This window comes from Anthonomus grandis, chromosome 7 (assembly GCF_022605725.1).
Source record: "Anthonomus grandis grandis chromosome 7, icAntGran1.3, whole genome shotgun sequence".
In the NCBI taxonomy this organism is placed as follows: Eukaryota; Metazoa; Arthropoda; class Insecta; order Coleoptera; family Curculionidae; genus Anthonomus; species Anthonomus grandis.
Genome location: NC_065552.1, coordinates 103,394 through 123,343, shown reverse-complemented (window position 1 = coordinate 123,343; position 19,950 = coordinate 103,394). Strand labels below are relative to the sequence as shown.

General features: G+C 33.4%; 1 protein-coding gene across 2 annotated transcripts; it reads right to left on the bottom strand.

Moving 5' to 3' along the window:
• Nucleotides 1–914: 914 nt before the first annotated feature.
• LOC126738917 (uncharacterized) lies at nucleotides 915–16,012 on the bottom strand. Of its 2 annotated transcripts, none has more exons than XM_050444401.1 (12): nucleotides 15,880–16,012; nucleotides 15,443–15,525; nucleotides 14,905–15,022; nucleotides 11,104–11,245; nucleotides 10,825–11,043; nucleotides 10,571–10,769; nucleotides 10,411–10,507; nucleotides 7,807–7,931; nucleotides 7,501–7,749; nucleotides 4,471–5,351; nucleotides 2,551–3,476; nucleotides 915–1,097 (listed from the first exon to the last, which is right to left on the bottom strand). In XM_050444401.1, the coding sequence occupies exons 2-12, from the start codon at nucleotides 15,503–15,505 to the stop codon at nucleotides 1,066–1,068; spliced, it is 3,051 nt and encodes a 1,016-aa protein (XP_050300358.1). In that variant the 5' UTR covers nucleotides 15,506–15,525; nucleotides 15,880–16,012; the 3' UTR covers nucleotides 915–1,065. The 2 variants fall into 2 exon arrangements, with proteins under 2 accessions (XP_050300358.1, XP_050300359.1); XM_050444402.1 differs by having other exon boundaries at nucleotides 4,471–5,348.
• Between the last annotated feature and the right edge of the window lie 3,938 nt (nucleotides 16,013–19,950).

Here is a 19,950-nt window from a genome sequence, read left to right as displayed (position 1 = left end):
CGAATATATTCGTTGTAAACGAATTTTTGCAAATGAAAATTAAAAAAAATACATTGTTATTTTCCTTTTTAACTATGCCTTTGCCTATGATTATTTTTCTGCACCCAAGAAAAAATTTTACATAATTTGAGTCATTAATATATGGATTGACTGGAATAAAATGAAAGCTCTAATATATCTCTTTTAATTGATTAGTAAAGATATTTCTCAGTGAGGAACTAGTGACTTTTAAAACTCAAGGAAATAAAGATAAGTACGTTTAGTAAACAAACAAAATGAACGTTAGTTTATTAGCTGTCACTAATGTATTAATGCAGAAAATTATTAATTGAAAATTTTTAAAACTTGGACCATCTCATTTTCTGCATTAAACACGACTAAACACAAAACATCGACCAACCATCCAACGTTAATTTAATAAAAGAGAAGAAGAGACACACACACACAGAGAAACCAATCGATCACGTTCTACTCCTGAAAATGCTGAGTGCGTTTCAGTTGTTTAGCCACCAAAGAGCCGCAGCACCAGGTGGACGCCCGGGGCGGTCCGTGGGGTCTGTATCTACGTGGCTGCAGGGGTTGGGAGATCATTTCCAGGCTGGACCGATGCCCACCCGTGGTCGATAACTTTTTTGGCAGCTGCACATTACCTCCGGTTAATATCTCGGCTAGAGAAGGGAGGAGGATCGGGTACTACTAATTGCTACATTACACTATTAAGCCGACCACTTTTAATTTTCCCTTTTATCCCGACCTGACTGATTTACTGAATTAAAATTACCTGAATTGACGGTACTTCTCGGTTTGCCGTTGACCGTACAATAGGCCTCGATTACGTCCAAAATTTGTCCGTCCTCCTTGAACGTGGTCGGTCTGCGACTCTGGTACCGCTGATAGGGACCACCGGGGGCGGATCCGAGGGCGAGACACGGCCTGAGGGGCGGCGTCGGTCTCAAACAGACCGCGGACCACGTTGCGCCGCCCCCCGTCACCGCCGTCGGCGACGAGCAGCGAAGGGCGGCGCCGCGTTGACTACCGCCGCCCGTTTGCTGGGCCGCGTTGAGGTTATGGTTTTGGGCGGCGACCAACGGAGACGTCTGTAAACGAATTTGATCATTTCGGGTAACCATATTTCAGTAAATTGTGTTAAAGTAGGTTATGCTTATTCAACGATAAACAGAAACAACTTCTTGAAGGACAGATTGTACATCGTAGTGACGAAACGAAGGACAACGTTTTTGTATGTCCGTGTAATAATTCCACATTCAAAATCAACTTAAACAAACTTACTTACTTGTCAAAGCGTTCCAGACTACTTATCAAAGAACACAAAATACATGACATACGAAAAGTGTGATTGAGAAAGGCGAACGGTAGTTGAGGAGGAGATATGAGTTAATGGAGATAGAAAGAGTTACGGTTCGTATATTACTGTAGAAGCAAGAGAGAGCCGTGGATGCGCATATTTTCTTTTTCTTTCACAGCCAGTGTATGGAATATACAGTGCCTGATACGAAAAATGATAATAAAATGTAAAATTAAAGAAATACCGGAAAATGAAACAAAACGTACATCTATCTGGCACTGTTAATAAATTGTGCTTGGTGATTGAGCGTATTAATTGTGTTGACTTGTTTAAGTAAGAAAATCAGTAATGATATCAGACTTTAATAGATTTTGCAGAAGAATTTCTTACTAGTAAACTGTTTGGGGTGAATGGGAGGTGTAAGGGTAGTTGTTGATGAAAAAAATGTAAAAATACTTCAAAATACAGTCACTTTTTGACACTGACAACAAAAACTAAAAAATCAAAATACCAACATTTAATTTAGATTAATAAAATTAATTTTAATAATTTAACTTTTTTCTTGTTGTTTCTTGATAAGTAGTAAGTTTTTGACAAGTGATTAATTTTGTTAATCTATATATTTGGTCATTTCATAATATTATCTTTTTATTTGTTGTCACAGAACGTCTCTGAAGTCGTTTAACAGACCGGAAGGGCTTAGCTGATTTTAATTAAAAATAATTATTAGACTGACATATGAAACGTTGTATTAACTAAAAACAATACTTGTCATCCATGCCGTTTGACTGCGACTACTTTTTCGCGATCGCATCTGAAATTATTTTATCCTAGGAAATTAGGGTTGACAATTCTAGTTTGAAGGTAAGAAATATGCAAAAATCAAGAAATTACACCGAAATTGGTGCCTAGAATAAATTATGATTTTTTTATTCCATTTTATAATCTATTTCTAGACTATTCGGTCAAACTATTATTTGGGCGTAGGCGATGAAAACTGATAACAAATGAATGAATAAAACATAATGAGAATGTACAGGCAAGGGCTGCCAACAAAACAGGCCACCACACAAACACACGCAAAGCCGAAGCAAATATTAATCGCACAATGTTATTAAAAAAAACACACGACCGCCTTTTTTTTTTTTTTAAATATAAACACACTTGTTAGAAGGCTTGAATTATTATCGAAATTGCAAACACATTAGAAAAGAGAGAAAAAACCGTGTGTCATGCGCCCTTGCCTGCCCTCTCCGCCCTTGTGCCCTCGTAGATCCCCCTGATCACCTCGGGCGGCAATTTCGCTTTGAGCCACCAGTGCGCGTACAGACCGGATTTAAACGTGGGCGCATCCTCGTCCTCATCATCCGCCCCTTCCGCCTCGTTCCCCCCGTGCTCCGACACCCTTAAATTAACGCAATCCAGGATCGAACCGGTCGATTTTGACTTTTGCGGTCCCCCCGCGACCGCCATTTCCATGCTGGTCACGGACGTGGTGCACAAAGAATCTCTCGTGTGCGACGCCTCACTAGAGGTGCGTGGAGTGGACATCGAACCGAAGGGAGAAGAACACGGACACTCGTTCTCGTACGTTTGCGCGTCGATTTCGCTTAAGCTGATGCCGCAATCGTTAAAAAGTGCCATATTGTACTCGCTGTTCCCGCTGTCTCTCATCATCATCGCCCGTGCCATATCGGGACTGTTTAGGGTGCAACTGCCCGCCATTCCCGAGTCCGAGGATCGGGGGCTGTGGCAGTTCTCCAGGCCGCACCGGCACTGCGACGTGCCCGCTTTCATGTTCAAATATTTCGAACTGACGCACCGTTTTAACGCTTTCGCGCTATTTAATAAATCAGTCGGGTTCAGTTGGATGCTGCACCTGCGTCTCGGCTTATCGCTATTAATACTGTGTTTCCGGAACGGCACGTGTTCCATATTGAGACTGACTGTCGAGGATGATGAATTGTCGGTCTTGGTGGTGTTGGTGAACATCGTGGGGGGTTTTATCACCGTTTCCACGCTGACACTTTTGGCGAACTCGCCGTAGAGGAGCTCGCCCACCATGGCGTCCGGTAGAGGTACCGGATTCACCGGCACCTCCAGGCTGCTCGAGTGGGTGGTGGTGCTCGATGATTGGCTGCTGTTTCGGCGAGTTTCTTGCGGTTGCTTTCTATAACAAATTTAGCACGAGTTCAGTTTCAAGGTGATTTAAAAGACAAGGTTATATATCCAGATAGCACACATTTTTCAATAGATGTCCAGTATTGATCTAAACCAAGTTGAAATGTCCAAGGATTAATAATGCACATCCTATAGATAATAATTTTGAACAATTTAGTGGACCCTTGTCGAATGGAATTTTATTGACCGTCTAAAAACTGCTTTGAAAAGTATAATTAGTTTACTTAGATTCAGTGGATAAAGTTTGTCAAGAAGCTCTTGGACTCTTAATTTTATAGACATAATTCACTCAAAGATATACCGTTGTTCTTTTGACCACAATAAAACCGTAATTATCTGCTAAAATTATAATATTTGTTGTCAGAGCCAGTTCTAATTAAATTCCTTACAAAATAACTTAAGTAGTGGCTATTGTTGTTGTAAGCAAGTTATTTTTTGATGGCAAAAATGTGGCAATCATGCAGCATTTAAGTTCGGATACAAAAAAAAATACTTAAAGAGTGATGTTGAGTTATTTACTAAAATAATGCTATAAGTGGCGCCGTCTAGAAGTGGAACCATAAAAAATAATGGACTCTTGTTTCTCATATTAAAAAACTTGAAATGTTTCTCAAACAATAAGTAAAAATAGAAAATTAAATTGTAACTTTGACTCCCTGTATATTGAAAACTATCAATTTTTGTATTAAGGTATGTGTGGGTCAATTCACATATTTTGGTCTGTAAGATCTCCCCATATATCCTGTTGCCTTGACAAAGTATTTGTCTAATGGACAATTATATCTACTTTTGTAACATTTCTCTCATCCTTTGGACATCCACTAGATTTTCCGAAGTAAACGCATATCTGTTAAATCTTTATGATTCGAAAATAAGAAAACCTTTGTGTTACCGAGAGGACACATCTTATGCTGTCTGGGTATATAAAAATTAAACATTGACGTTCAAATCACCTCCAAAATGAAACCCGCAGGTTCACTTACCTAACGCAGGCGATATTATTCTCGCTGCCTGACCACGGGGGAATGTAAACGGCAGTCAAACTGCTCTGGTTAAACTTGTTGCCGACAAGTTTGGTGGGACAACTCCGTCTCATCATGGGCAACTGTGGCGCCAATTCTGGTGCTCGTAGATTGTCCATCTCCAGACTTTCGTTCAACATCAAGAGATTCTCGCACGCCATCCCGGGGTTCCGGGCAGGGGCCAAACTAGAAGCGTTCGACTCCTCCGACCACTGTTTCTTCAATAAATTCAAATTCGCGGTGGATGTTAACATCACGCTCGGTTTCTTCGGTTGTTCTTCGACAATTTTCGGTACGGGTTGTGGAGCGTACGGCGCCCCATAGTCTATAAAACTCTCAAATTTATAAGTCTCTTCTTTTTCCGATCCGGTTTGAGGATTGTAGTACCTTATGTACCCGAAGGGGTTACTGGAATCGCTGCTGGACGTGTCACTTTGCATCAACGCGTTTTGTCGCTTTAAATTGAAATCTTCGTTAGAAGATTCGGATTCGTCATCCTCGTCGTCGCTATCACTACAATTAATCACGCTGTCTCTTATATGCAAATTCTTCGTCACGATGACGATCTCCGTTTTATGGTGTCGAATTTTCACCGCGTTCAGGTTCATTTTGTTTAAATGTTCGATGTAAAGGAGGTTGCGTAACAGTTTGCGCGTTATCACTTTCTCTCGGATTTTTCGCGAAAAATATTTCGTGAGGGCGGCATAGGGGGCGGCGGAAGGGTAATGGGACGGGGGATAAGTAGGTCGATAGTTTATCGACGTTTTATAGGCTAAGACGGAGGTACGAGTAGTGTAGCCTCGATGGTTTAGGGTCGAGTGATGATGTTGCTGCTGCTGCTGCTAATGGTTTTTTAATAAAAAAATTTCAAAATAATTTTTTTAAATTTAAAAATCAGAGCCATATCAGAGTTATTAATGTATTACTTTTTGTTCAATATTAGACCGATGGAATCGGGCACTTACAATTTACGTTACATTACGAATTTATAGAAAATTGTATGAAATTTGAGGAGTCTCAAGGTATGCCCCTAGTAGCGTTAAATATTTATACATTTTCTTAATATTTGAGAGACTATGCAAATATTCAAACTAAGTAATAGTGTTCCTATACGTAATTTTGTATTTATTTCCCTATTTAATGTGTCTATTTACAGCGTTATTAGATTGGAAATTATAGTCGAAAAAACGGTGATTTTCGATAAGAATTTCTTACTGGGCAAATGTTTGGGGTAGGTCGATGGGTACGGATTGTGTTGATGAAAAATAATGTTTTTGCAAAAAATATATATTCAATACTTAATTTAATAACACTGTTTATTTAAATTTGGTATAATATATTATATTTTATTTAGTATAAAAACAATGTTATTAAATTGGATAATACGGACGAAAAACAGAGATTTTTAGAAGAATTTCATCAAATATTTGAAGTGTGGTAATCGGAGTAAGTTAAGTTGTGTGGGAGAACTGGGGGGGGGTAAGGGTAGAGTTAATGAAAAATGTTTTCTTTTGCTGAAAATAACTGCCTGAGAAAAAAGTGCTTTTTAAGCAAAGTGATAAAAAAATTTATAATTTTTATATCTATATTTCTTTACATAACTTTCAAGGTTTTCGAGTAAAACGTGAAAAACCCCTTTTTTATTTCTCAAACTCAAGAAGTATTACTTTAAAAATTGTAGTAGTTGTGCTAGTTTTTATCGCACATAAATGGAAATTTAAGTTTTGCAAAAAAAAATCAGTTTTTTCATTCATTATCTAGATTCAAAAATACAGTTTTTAATTATTAACTATTGGTATATTTACCAACTGTATATGGTCAAGGTATATCTATTAAACTGTAGAATATACGTATAGGTATCATATATGGATCTGTTTACACAAGGAAAAAAATTTCGGCATTTAAAAAAATTGACAAGGGATTCACATACCTAATTTTTACACTTGTTCACCACACCTCAAAAAATATGTGATAAAATGACTTCGATATCACATATATGCCATTGTGTAGGACACGATATTCCTTTCGCATACGTATATATCTTACAGTGTAATAATGGAATATCATACACAAAATCTAGACAAAAATAGGAAATGTATTAATATGTATAAAACAACAATTATACCAAATAAGATATATAAATTTAAAAAAATCAAGAATACAAAATTGTTTAAAACTAAACCAGGATTTAAAAAATAAAATTTATTTAAGAAAAATGCCCTAATGCATAAAACACATCTGCAAATAAAAAAAATGGTAGTAAAGTTATTTAAAAAAAATCTCATTCCATTAAATGTATTTTATAAACGTCTTTAAATAGTATACAATATACCATACTTAAAAGTTTTATGAAATAATAATTGTATATTATTAACATGTAATAAACCTCCTTGTTAAACGTAAATAAAATTTTATTTTTATTCTGCTTCAATATATTAGTTATTTTTTGAAAAATAAAAAAATAACTAATATATTGACGAAATGTATGAAACATGTATAAAATGTATAAAAATAATATTCTTCAAAATATAAGGTTCTTTAAATTTCTATTAAATATTCAATTTGAATATTTACTAAATGTTATTAAAGAGAATGACGTGACATATATTTGTCAAATAGCCGATTTTAATATTTATTTAATATATTGTGCTACTAGGGGACCGTGGACGAATAGTCTGAGATATAATATAAAATTGCATCTCAACTATGGAATATTTTGATATATAGGAAAGAGTTTTCAATTTTCTAAATTACCATTAGGAAAATCTGTCATAAAAAGATAATCTCAGCTGTTTTTAACTATTCGAGCAAACTACGACGAGTGATCCCTCAAATTTCCTGTTTTTGTCTCGACAGTTTTAACGAAGTTTATTTTTCAATAGAAATGAACCAATTTACCATTGATCAAAACAACATTTTATGCGCTAATTTCACAAACACTATAATCAACAATTAATTAATTAATTTTGAATACAGAAAAAGTAGACTTACGTGTGGCGGTGGTTGTGGCACATACTGCGCCTGACTAGGCAACACTTTATGCCCGCTGTTGGTCGATGTGGTGGAGACCCTCGATCCGACGTGTTTCGATAAAAGTTCCACCCAGTGGTCCGCCTCCTGACGACTTTGACAAATGACGACGCGTCGATCGATCATCGGAGCGCTAATTTCAAACGCGTTCTTCACGGATTCGGTGTCCTCCAAGCGGCAGACCGTTAACCCGGACAAAAACAGTTTGCCCTGTTTAAAATTACGATTAAACAAATGATATTTTTGCAAATTATGTCAATCACTTACTTCATAAATGAAGGCACTTAGTCTATGACTGACCGAGAGTATCACTAAAGTGGTGGGGAACAGGACGAAATATCGGTCGTGGTGGTGGGTGCCCACTGCCACACTTCCCATATAAATTATGTCACCTAGAAACATTAATAAATAAAATAAAATAACTTAAATATTTAAGATACAGGCTATCTATATATTTAAAACACTAAGCCAAATTTTTCAGCAAGTTCGTGAGAGAGTTGTATTGCATCAATTTACACGATCTTTTTTTTAAAATAATCCTCTAGTTACCGATACCTTTCAACACTATTTTTTTTATTGTTTTATTGCGTATATTTTTTTATAAAAACAATATTGTTTTTAAGCCGATAACATTTTCTGTACAGTATGGCAAATGCGCTGGTACGTGGATCAATAAGACCGGGCGAGGCGACTCGAGGTGCGACATGCACATCTAACGTCACACGAACGATAGGTTATAAATACTACTGCTAGAGGCACTTGCTTCATTGTTGATCGTTGCTCTACTTTCAACATATCGTAGTAGTCGCTGATCGTTTATAATTTTGAAAAAGTTAGAATAGTTGTCGCTGTGTTTGTTTCTTTTTTGTTATTATAGGATAGTTGGCGTTAAAATATTTTGCTTGGGAAAGACTTTCGACAAGTTTTGCCGGTTGTTCCTCACTCTTCGAGACAGACAATTGTTCACCATTGTATTAAATTTTCTCCACTGTGGTCGAAATTTAAAATATTTAAATTGTATAAAAACATGCGCGCTAAATCGGAAGAGCAAGACTTTAGTGACTTTCTTCTTAAAATTGGCAATATCCTGCTTTAAGTAATGAGCAAACTGAAAATTCAGTTTTGATAGAATTGCCTTTAAGTATAATAAGCAAACAGGACATCGTGACCGAAATTTTTGGCGTTGGATTTCTAAAAGCTGAAGATGTAATACAAGTCTCCAAATACACAATTCTTGCACCAAAAAACAAACATTGCAATCACATTAATACAAAAGTGTTAGATTTAATACCTGGAATCGCAAAAACGTATGTTAGTGTAAGTCATTTAGTCACTGAAGAAGAAAAAAAAATTCTTCAATTTCCAGTAGAGTTTTTAAATAGTTTGGAATTAAGCGGTTTGCCTCCTCATATTTTGACACTAAAGGTGGGTGCCATTGTGATGCTGTTAAGAAATTTAAATGTATCTCACGGCTTATTAAATGGAACCAGATTAATTATAAGACATATGTATGAAAACTGTTTAGATTTGGAAATTATCACAGGAGTTAAAACAGGACAAAGGGTATTAATTCCTAGAATAGATCTTACGCCTTCAGATAGTTCACTGCCATTTAGTTTTAAAAGACGCCAATTCCCCATTCGTCTTGCTTTTTGCATGACTATAAACAAGGCTCAAGGACAAACCCTAGAACGGGTTGGTATTTATTTAACGGAACCGGTGTTTAACCATGGCCAGCTATACGTAGCTATGTCTCGCGCCCGATCGTTCGACAATTTAAAAGTACAAATAGTACCCAAGGGCAACATTACTTCAAATGTTGTCTAGAAAGAAGTTCTTTGAATTGGAAGACGGGTAATTTTATAGATTACTTTTTTAACATGCTTTGGCCTGTGTTCTAGCGTCGAATTTCGACGGGTTCAAACTAGTTATAATAAAGACAATAAAAATATATAAATAAATACAGTCGTAACTAGACACTAAAGAAATTCATCTTAGAAAGAAATTAAGAACAACTCCAATCAATAGTGAGGGTCGAAATTGAAAAATGTCATAGTAAGGAAAATAATATCTCAAGTCGAGTTACAAGAAAAATTTGCATAATAAATTGTTTTTATAAATTATTTTCAAAATAAATACTAAGTATATCTAATCCAAAGGTTTTTTTTTATTTATAATTTCTCAAATATTTATTGTACCATGGTCAAATATTTAGGCTTATAGTAAATTGAATTATTGTGATTTGAATAATGATACAGAATTTATAGACTTTAGACTGGGTGGAGGTTTCTTGTATAGATAAGGACTGATATAAAGAAAATAACGTTATAAAACACAAAATTTAACGTTATAAAACTTAGAATAGAGATAAAAATCATATATGGTATATAGAACAATTTTTATATACATTCGACACAATGTTCAAAACTCAAAAAATTGATTAGATGCCATTTTGAAAATTTGTACACGTATTCCCTGGATAATTTGATTGGACACTTATTTTAGCGTTTTTCCAAATATGTACATTGTGTATGATTTTGAGAAAAAAGAATATTTAAAAATATTGGTTTTTTTCTAATTTTACGACTATGTTCATAACTCAAAAAACTGACCAGATAACATTTTAAAAATTAGTACACATAGTCCTTGGACAATTTAGTTATTAATTGTATTTTAGGGATTTTTTAATTTTTTTGTCCGATTTGTGAACCGAATTCCAAAATATAAAAATCACTTTTGCATATAACTATATTCACTTTAAACCGTTAAAACATCATAATTTTTAAGAAACAATCGTTTAGCGATATTTACTGGTTTAAGACATACCATTTTGTACGTTAAAATCATTTTTATTAATTAAATATCACTTACCTAAAGTGGCTAAGCTGGGTCCCTCCCAACCTCTCACCGGTCCAGTTAATACTTGTAGTTCCAGTTCTTTTTGCCGCCTCGTAGCCAAACACGTGGTCTAAAATGAGTGATATCTTCAATTTCCGAAAAAAACCAACCTTTCAAATAAAGATATCCTTACAGCGATTTCCTTATAAATACTGACAGACCGTTGAGTGTCACCCCGATCCGGATGACACTCCTCCACGTGTCGTTCCAGTTCTTGCAAAATACCCGAGTATTTTTCCAATCTTCTGAAAGGTTTACTAAGTAAAGTGGTGAGCACCAGTATTCCAGGACTGACCGCCCCTCGTGATTCCATAAATTTCGATAATTCATCCCTTGATAGGAAAACGTTAATAAAACGGTTTTAGCTGAAAAATGGTCACGTCTTACTTGCATTTATCCAATATGACAGCGGCCCTCGGATGTAGGGAACAGAAAATTTGATGCACCGCTTTGACCTTGGGGGCCCACGTGAGGAACAGTTTTCCCACCAACTGGTCACTTCCTGGTTTCGCGAATTCTTGCTCCACCAACTTCAAGAGTTGCTGATGAGTTTCCAGCACATCCGCGATGTTGCTTGTTAGTTGTTTGAATTCATCTTGGCCTATTCTGGATTCAGTGTAAGACGTTTAATGATATACCATATAATCTTCTCATTTATGCACTTACACATTGTTTTTTTCTAGAGGTTGTAAATAATTAGAGATGAGCCCTTCGAGTTCTTGGACGTAAGCCTTTTCCGAGTCTATGAGATCTTTTAATACTACGTTTTTGTATTGGTTTTCTTGCTGGACAATGGGCACTGGTACATCTATTATAATAAATGTGTTATTTATATATATTTGTACTTTTACTTCAAGTATAAACGACAATCCCAAGTCCAGATTGGTTAGCTAATATTTAGCAATTTGGGTTAGCAAGTTGAGAGGCTAGGACTTTACTTAAAAGGGTATACAAATGGATCTCTATTTTAAGATCAGATTCTCATTAAAAAAAACGTATTTCCTAATAAAATTGTTACACATAATAAAAAAAGAAGAACTTCAAGATGTAAAACACTCACGAACTTTTCTAGGTGATATATATGACCTAGAAAGGCCAAAAACTAAAATAAAGCCCACATGAAATGATAGGGAAAATAATTACCTAAAAAAAGACATCTATGCTCTAAAAACCTACATAAATAAGGAAGAGATCAAGGTTATCAAAAATCTTGTAATCACAGATGTCATAGGCAAAGGCGTTGTCTATAGCATCAAAGAAAAAGTGAAAACTGTTTTATTGAATTATATTGATCCAAGCTTAGAAGATGGATGAATTAAAAATGTTCTACTATAAAATATCAAAAAAATAAACCAATGGTCATTAATTGAATTAAATTCAGTCGAACGAAAAAAAAATTACTTTTGAAGCAGAGGAAGGAAATCATCATTTTGGAACAATATAACATAAACAGCCCAAGTAAAAACATCTATATAAATAAGCAGATGAGCTTATTATCCTATGAAATACTTTATGATGCAAAACGCCTTATTTTGACCGGGTATAATTATGTGTGGTACAGAAATGGTCAAATATATGTAAAGCTAACAGAAGGAATGAATTTTTTTACATATAAAAGAGCTGCTTGAGAAAAAACAGGATGCTAATGAAAAACCTGCTTAACTTAAAATTTATAAACTTTACTATAGGCTGCAAATTTAATATACAGTAGTGGCAGAAAGTAGAGCAACTTTTAAAAAAATAAAATTTCTTGACAACTAATAAAGGAATAACAATGATATTTATCCACAATACTTTTGGTCAAGTAGGTAGTCTTAAATCAGATAAGAATTGACCTTCTAAATATTTCTGTTTATTTTTAAAGTGATAAGAATTTGTGTAACTGGCAAAAAGTAGAGCAACATTTTTCTTAGAACTTACAAATCGAATAATATTAGTTTAATTCCAGCTGTTTACCGGTTGCATTAAAAGCAAAGTTAGTTTACAATGCCTAGAGGACGGCCTTTATCCGTTGATTTAAAAACACGAATTATAGACTGTCACAAAAATGGTGAAAAACGAATCAATATTGCAAGAAGGTTTAGTTTGAATAAATCTATAGTATCGCGAATAATTTCACGTTATGTGAAGCATGGACATGTTTTACCTAGAAAAAAACAGGATGACCAAGAAAAACCGATAAATATCAAGATAAACAAATTTTGAAAATATCTCAGAGTGATCCATTTTTGGGTTCAAGTAAAATAAAGCAGCGTTTATCAGAAGAATTAGGCGTAAAAACAGACGATCCCGTCTTCTTTTTGCTCGATCTTATTTGCACTGGACAATTAATGACTGGAAAAAGATAACATTCAGCGACGAATTAAAGTTTAATTTGTTTCAAAGTGATGGAATAGCATATGTTCGACGTCCTGCAAACCAAAGGTTAAATCCCAGATACACTTGTCCAACAGTAAAACATGGTGGTGGATCAGTTATGGCGGTTTCGGAATGGGGCCACTTCATAAAATTGATGGGATAATGGATAGATTTATGTACAAAGATATTCTGGAAAATGAAATGGTTCCATACGCAGACGAGAAAATGCCCCTTAGGCACATTTTTCAGCAGGACAATGATCCAAAGCATTCTTCTAAATGTAAAGGCTTGGTTTAGACCGCAATATATTCAAGTAATGGACTGGCCAAGTCAATCACCAGATTTAAACCCCATCGAGAACCTATGGGAAATTTTGGATAGGAAAATAAGGGGGAAAACTTACAAAAATAAGGACGAATTGTTCAATGCATTACACGAAGCTTGGATTAATATGGACCCAGTAATAATTTCTAGGTTACTGCAATCTATGCGCCACCGTTGTGTGGAAGTTATCAAAAATGATGGATATTTTACAAAATACTAAAATTGTAATTGTATTTCAGTTTTTACTAAAAGAAAAACATCAATTCTTAAAAAGTTGCTCTACTTTTTTCCGCCCCAGAATTAATTTTTGTACATAAAAAATATAAACAAAGAATATTAAGTTAAGTTGTTGATAGATTTATAATGCTTAGATCTTATTGGTATTATATTTCCAATATGATTGTATTTTCTTACTAAATAACATAGATGTGTTTAAAATAAAGAAGTCGCTCTACTTTCTGCCACTACTGTAAGTGCATTATGGTATATAACAATCTGATGATGATCATAATTATAATTCAATATTTTATAGCAATATAAATGACACACATTTTTGATAAGAATTAAAATAAAGCTATTAAAATTGTGATAATCAAATTTTAATAGCTTTATGGTATATCTTGAAGTCCATATTAGTATTATAGAGGTAAATAACCATAAATTAATAAGGGTAAAATTATGCAAATAACAAAAATGTATAAAGTTTACTGCAATATATCGCTTTCCATCATTAAATGTTAAACATTTTTTAAAAGATATAGATTTTATTTTGTAAAATAGACCTTTGATTGACCAAACCTATGATATAGACATATTGCGTGGGAATATAAATCTTAATATACTAGATTTAAATTATTCAGATGTAAACCAATATTTAAATTGTCTTAGTGTAATGGGATACCACCCTGTTATAAGCAAACAACAAAAGTACATAAGAATAGTGCAACATGTATTGACCGTATTTTTCTCAAGCACAAAAATCAATTAATGGTAAAAACTCTGTAATCTTAAATGCATCTGCTTTTGATCACCTTAAGTCACAAATAATATGTTGGAGACACAAATGTGTAGGCAAATACAATAGTGTAGTACAAAGTGTAGTGCAGGCAAGAACAATGAAGCAACTTTGTCCCAAGCTTAAGACCTATTATTTACCTACATATAAAAAAAAATTATTGTAATTGCAATATATTATATATATTGTAAAATTGAGGCTCTGTTACCAATAAATATTACATTTTAGGGTCATGTATAAATTAAATAAATTATTATTTAATAGATTGCTAACCTACAAAGATTTCTTTGAAATGAGAGTTAAAATCTAGTTATTGTGAATATTTAAATGAAGTAAATAATTTTAATTCTATTGGTAAAGCTAGTATAAATTAAATGATGTCTATGATGGGTAGGCACTAACCGATAATGGTGTATCATTTAATGAATGACATTTTTCAAGGGCAAAACTATGAAAAGAATTATGTTATATTCTTTTAAAATTAAAACAAGAAGTTCATAGATAAAACTAGGTAAAGGAAATTAACAAATACTTTTTTTTTAAGGTCAATTATATTTTCAAAAATAACATTCAATCAGAGATGATAGAAATAATTGATTATTTTATATATTATGAATTAATGTATCATAACTGATAAATTTATATTGCTAGAGTTATGACTTTTCACGATATAATTTGCCTCACTTACATCTAAAGACTCAGTAAATTAACAAATCTGTAAATTGGCATTGTAGTTAAAAAAACTAATTTTATGAAATAACTGAACTTACCAATACATTCCTTAACATAATTACTAGGAAACCATCCAGTTTTCCCATTGAGAGTCCCTTCCCACCACCCTTCGTCTTTCTGTGTTACAGTGATGACATCACCTTTCTTAAAACACAGCTGAAATACAGTTTTTGCATTTGTTAACTTGTGTTTTAAGCCAACACATGCCATATTACACTCATCATTTTATAACATGGACTAATTGCAATTTTTAATGTTCAATGGTCAACTAAGAATTCAAACTGTGTTTATTTAACAGTTCTTTTAATGTCTTCCTATTAAGATAGAAATTAAATGAGTAATAAAATGTAATCTATAAAGTTATGGGGAAACATTTTTAAGATAATGACACAAGGGATTAATAATTATATTTGGTGAATCATCAATATCCCTGTTTATTATGTATATTAGAACAACATAGAGAATGGAATGTTAATGCATTCAATTGGGAAATGTTTACTATAAAATCCATTTACCTAATGCAATAACTTCAGGCTTTTATGGTGTCAATATTAATAGATTCTAGAATGTACTTACCTCATCGTTATTGCTCCCTTTAAAGGTGAAAAGAGCCTGTACAACCAATGGGTCTCCGGCCATGTTTTGCCATCAAAGATGCACTGAAATTCAAGAAAAAATTACCACCATGTAAGCACTTATAAAGGAGGCAAAGGTAAAACGCACAGTTCCAACTACCCGTATGAAAATACTTTTCGAAACGCTGACACATTCTTGGCATGCAGCGTCAAGAATTGGCCCTTGGCCAAAAAATATTTTCGGTTTTCGAATTCGAGGTTGTCGTTATTAATATGGGCAAGGCGGTTCGCTTAATTGGAATTATCATTCTAATTGGAACGCCAATTTTATTAGTTTGTATTTGAGGGGATTCAAAGACAGCAGTGAAGTAAAAATCATATGGGGCCCAATAAAGTTAACAGCTCTATAGGTAACTTGAATTAATAGCAAGTACTTACGAGAAATATGCGGAAGACAGTAAAGGATATCCTTTTTATTTGGAAATTATAGTAAAATCTCGGAATAAATGATCAATAAATAATTTTATGTGATATTAACAATAATAATAAATATTTTGACGTTTTGTTGAAAGTTGACATTGACTTGACAGATCATAGGTTGCTACTTGCTAGAATGTATGGTTGCTAAAGTGGTTTCTAAGTTTATGACGGACCAATAGATGGCGCTAGAAGCTTGTGTAGTTTTAAACTAAAGTAATTAGGGATATATATTGTAATCATTAGAAACTTATCGACAATATTTAAAGATTTTACGCCTAACGTATAAAATTATCTTCCAAATACTCTCAAAGTAAATGCTTTCAAAAAGTAATTTCGATTTAAATTCCTAAGGAAAAACCAACTGAATGATCAGCACATGGGAAACAATCAATTACCCTGTTCGTTTGGCCTCTATTCCCGATTTTTTCCCTTTTATGCCAAATAAACCGGTTGAATTCATTGAATTCCTCCCCGAAAATGTTCCTCTTTTTATTCCAGACAGATACTCAATAAAACTTTGCTATGTTGAATTCAGACATAAATAGAACAAAAAGGATCCCTTGCTTTTGGGAGTGTTTCCGTATAATGTAAAACGCGTATCTTCTGGAATAAAAAATATTTATTTTTGAGGTCATTATTGTAATATATAACACTTGATAGGTAGCGAGATTAGATGAGAAGGAAGAGGTTTATCTAGTATGACTTATTTATTTTATGTTAGATACATAATCGAGCTTAATACATATTATAGTTATTACCGTACTAAATTACGAGACACTATTGAGTGATCTGTATTAGAATATATAATTGCAAAGGTTGCACTTAAAGAGCAAAATGAGCCCTATCATTATGCTCTTGACCTCAGCCTGTGTCTCTTCTTTTTTGGAAAAAGCTCTCAAATATTTTTTCTAACGTTTCTAGATTATTTGATATCACTTAATCGTTTATTAGTATTAAGAAAGTCACATATTAATATTTTCTGAAAGATAGCCCTTCAAAGTTGAAGGAAAGGGTACCATATGCACCCATTTATCTTAATATTTTAAAATCTAATACCTACACCTGAAATTTTGTCATAAATGTCACCATTTTAATCACTCTTCAAGGTGCAAAATGAAAGGCTCTTCTGTTCGATAAACTGCGATTTATTAAAAACGGGCCCTACCTACAACTAAAATTAAAATAAAAAAGGGAGAATTACAATTTTATTAAATGTCATATTAAGAAAAACACAATTTGGCATGGTATCAGGAGGGTTTCAATTTCTATGAATGATAACGCAAAAATCCCTTCAGATATTTTAAAGAGGTCAACAGTAGAAGTTAAGGCAATTATTAAGGAATAATTTGATGTTTGAAGCCTTTTTGTGGATTGCGTAGTTTTTTTTTTAATTTCTAAAAAAGAGATTTATTACAAAAGTATAACTTACTAAATTTACGAAGGAGAGAGAACGCGAAAGAAGTTAAAAATGAGATTTGAAACACACTCCACGTATAAGACATCTTAATTCTTAATCTAAATCGATCAGTCTGCAATTTTTGTGCACACAAGTGTCGCCCTCTAGTTCTATTTTCCGAATAATCCCTCTAATTTCGTGTCAACTTTCTCAACAAAAAAATATCCGGAATATAAACGACAAATCGGGAATTAACGGCTGAATATTAATTAGATACACCACAGAAATGATTTTTTTATAATTTCAATTACTTGGAGATGACAATATCTGCTACAGAGAGTGGTTATGGTACACATTTTTGAAATTTTCATAGTCTAAACGTATTTGTAAAAAGGCCTGAGAAGCATCAAGCATACTAAAATTATTTGTATTATGAATTTCACCGAATAAAGAATCAATATAGTGGAAAGCTTTAGCATTTTCTTCTGTCAGTCAATCTTTTTGAAGCTTATTTCACACTGTTCAATAATCACAGTTTCAAACCATTCCCCAGCATTTATTATAGTCAAAACGACATTATTACTTTCTGAAGTTACCGATGTTTCACTCTGAGAACTTGTGTCAGAAATGTCACTTTCTGTATGGATTACATGTACTACTTGGTATTTTCATTACAATATCTTCTATAAAGTCTTTTATGATGGCACAATGGTTTTCAATCAAACATTTTACCAACTTTATCAACATTTGATGACTCAACCCTATATCCAGCTCTATCCTGAGACTGCACAGCATACCAAGATGTTGAACTTTTATGATATGTAGCCTCAGATTTTCCTGGCCTTGTTCATGTTTTCCAAATTTAACAGAGTGATACAGCTTGATCTTGTGCCTGAGAAATTTCCTTTTCAGTAGCAACACTGAAAGTGACTGTTGACTTATATATCTTTATTGCTTTAGTAAGCTTTAAATTAGATTTCTGTACGAATCTTTTTTGTATTTTGTCATCCTTAATACTCAAAATCAGTTCAGCTTCCTTAAACTTACGTGTAGAAGCACGCTGTCTTAGAGTTGTTAAAAACTGTTCATTTAAAATGCTCATTATAAAGATTTTTAAAAGAAAACATCAAATTTATCTAAAATAGTTGTGATTTTGGTTATGTCCTTCGTCTCCGAATATCCAGAAGTATTTGAGTGTAAAATATATTTGAAGTCCTTGACCTCCAATAAAATTTATCAGGATTGCAGTTAAGTTCACTAGATGTTTTACTCTCAGACAGTTTTTTACACTCAATAGGACCATAGAAACGTTGCACAACGCACGTATAATATTGTTAGTCTTAGTTAGAAACATAAGCGAGCTTAACATTAGGGCTTTGTGGGAACAGTCAAATAGTGTTAGCATTATTTTGAGGAAAAAAAACGTAGTTTATTATTGCTAAATCTTAACGTGTGTATGAGAAAAGAGTTATTGGTCCGTCAAGTTAGTGCCCTTGACGTTATTTTTATCCTTAAACTCTAACTCCTATTTATTTTGTTATTTGCTTTTTCGATGTTGCTACTTTACTATTCTATAATAAACAATAATACCAATAATTCTATAATTGTTCGTGTGTTCTGAGATATCCACGTTTCTAGGAAATAAAATAACCTCATTGTCTCATTTTCTTATTTCGTCAGGTTATGTGTCATCATTATTTCTTCAAATGTCAAAACTGTCAAAATAAGCAAAAACACTGGACCATTGTGGTGCAATTAAAGCCTAACCGTATCGTTATTAAAATTTTCTTTATGTAAAACTACTTCTGCGTTAGCGCAAAGATCAAAATATAGCTGGATTTTTTACTACTAGACCTTATATGAGTTCCAATAATTCCCTACTGTAACGATATAGGAACCTTTGAAAAATCAGCTGATTTTCCATAATGACACAAGATCAGCGAATTTTGCATGGAATTATGATCAGCCGAGTATATAAGAAGCCGCCTCGTCGTTGAAAGACAGTTGACAGTTCAATTAGGAATATTGGCGCGATATTTAAATCAGACATAAATAGTAGTAAATGAATACGGTGCAAATAAACGTTTCTAGTAGTCGTAAGTGATCGTGTTTAATATTTTAAATAAATGAGTGAACTATTTTTTGTACAATACAACTTAACAAACGGTAAAAACGTTTCAGAAATGATTATATTGCTGTACTAAATTACGCGACACTATTGGGTGTTATACTATAACCTATAGTACAATGCGAGGTGCAGGCCGAGCATTACAAAATATAATACATGACAATTATTACAAGGTATGCAATTAATAAGTTTTTTCAGGAGTGTACCTCATATTTAAGTATTATTTTCTTAAAAAAAAGTTCCAGGGAGAAATATTGTTTTTCCGTGTTTGATTACTGCAAAAACGTATAAAAGTTGACTCGCCTTCAAAAGTTTTCAAAAAAAGTTCCTGAAACTATCTGATCGCCCGTAGGACTTCTTCCTAAAAAAAAAAGAAAGAAAACTTCGAATTCAGTTTTCTTTAAACCAATAAAACCACAATTTATTAAATTTGCTTGTTTCAATTTCTCCAATTTCCTAGTTTATCCTAGACAAATTTAAACTTTATCAATACGTAATACTATTA

Excerpts from the sequence above, each read along its gene's own strand:
- LOC126738917 (XM_050444401.1), bottom strand. The coding sequence starts at position 15,505 with ATGGCCGGAGACCCATTGGTTGTACAGGCTCTTTTCACCTTTAAAGGG. Across the intron at positions 7,932-10,410 it reads ACCCAGCTTAGCCACTTTAG|GTGACATAATTTATATGGGA; the intron begins GTAAGTGATATT and ends TAATGTTTCTAG. Across the intron at positions 1,098-2,550 it reads CACAAGGGCGGAGAGGGCAG|ACGTCTCCGTTGGTCGCCGC; the intron begins GCAAGGGCGCAT and ends ATTCGTTTACAG.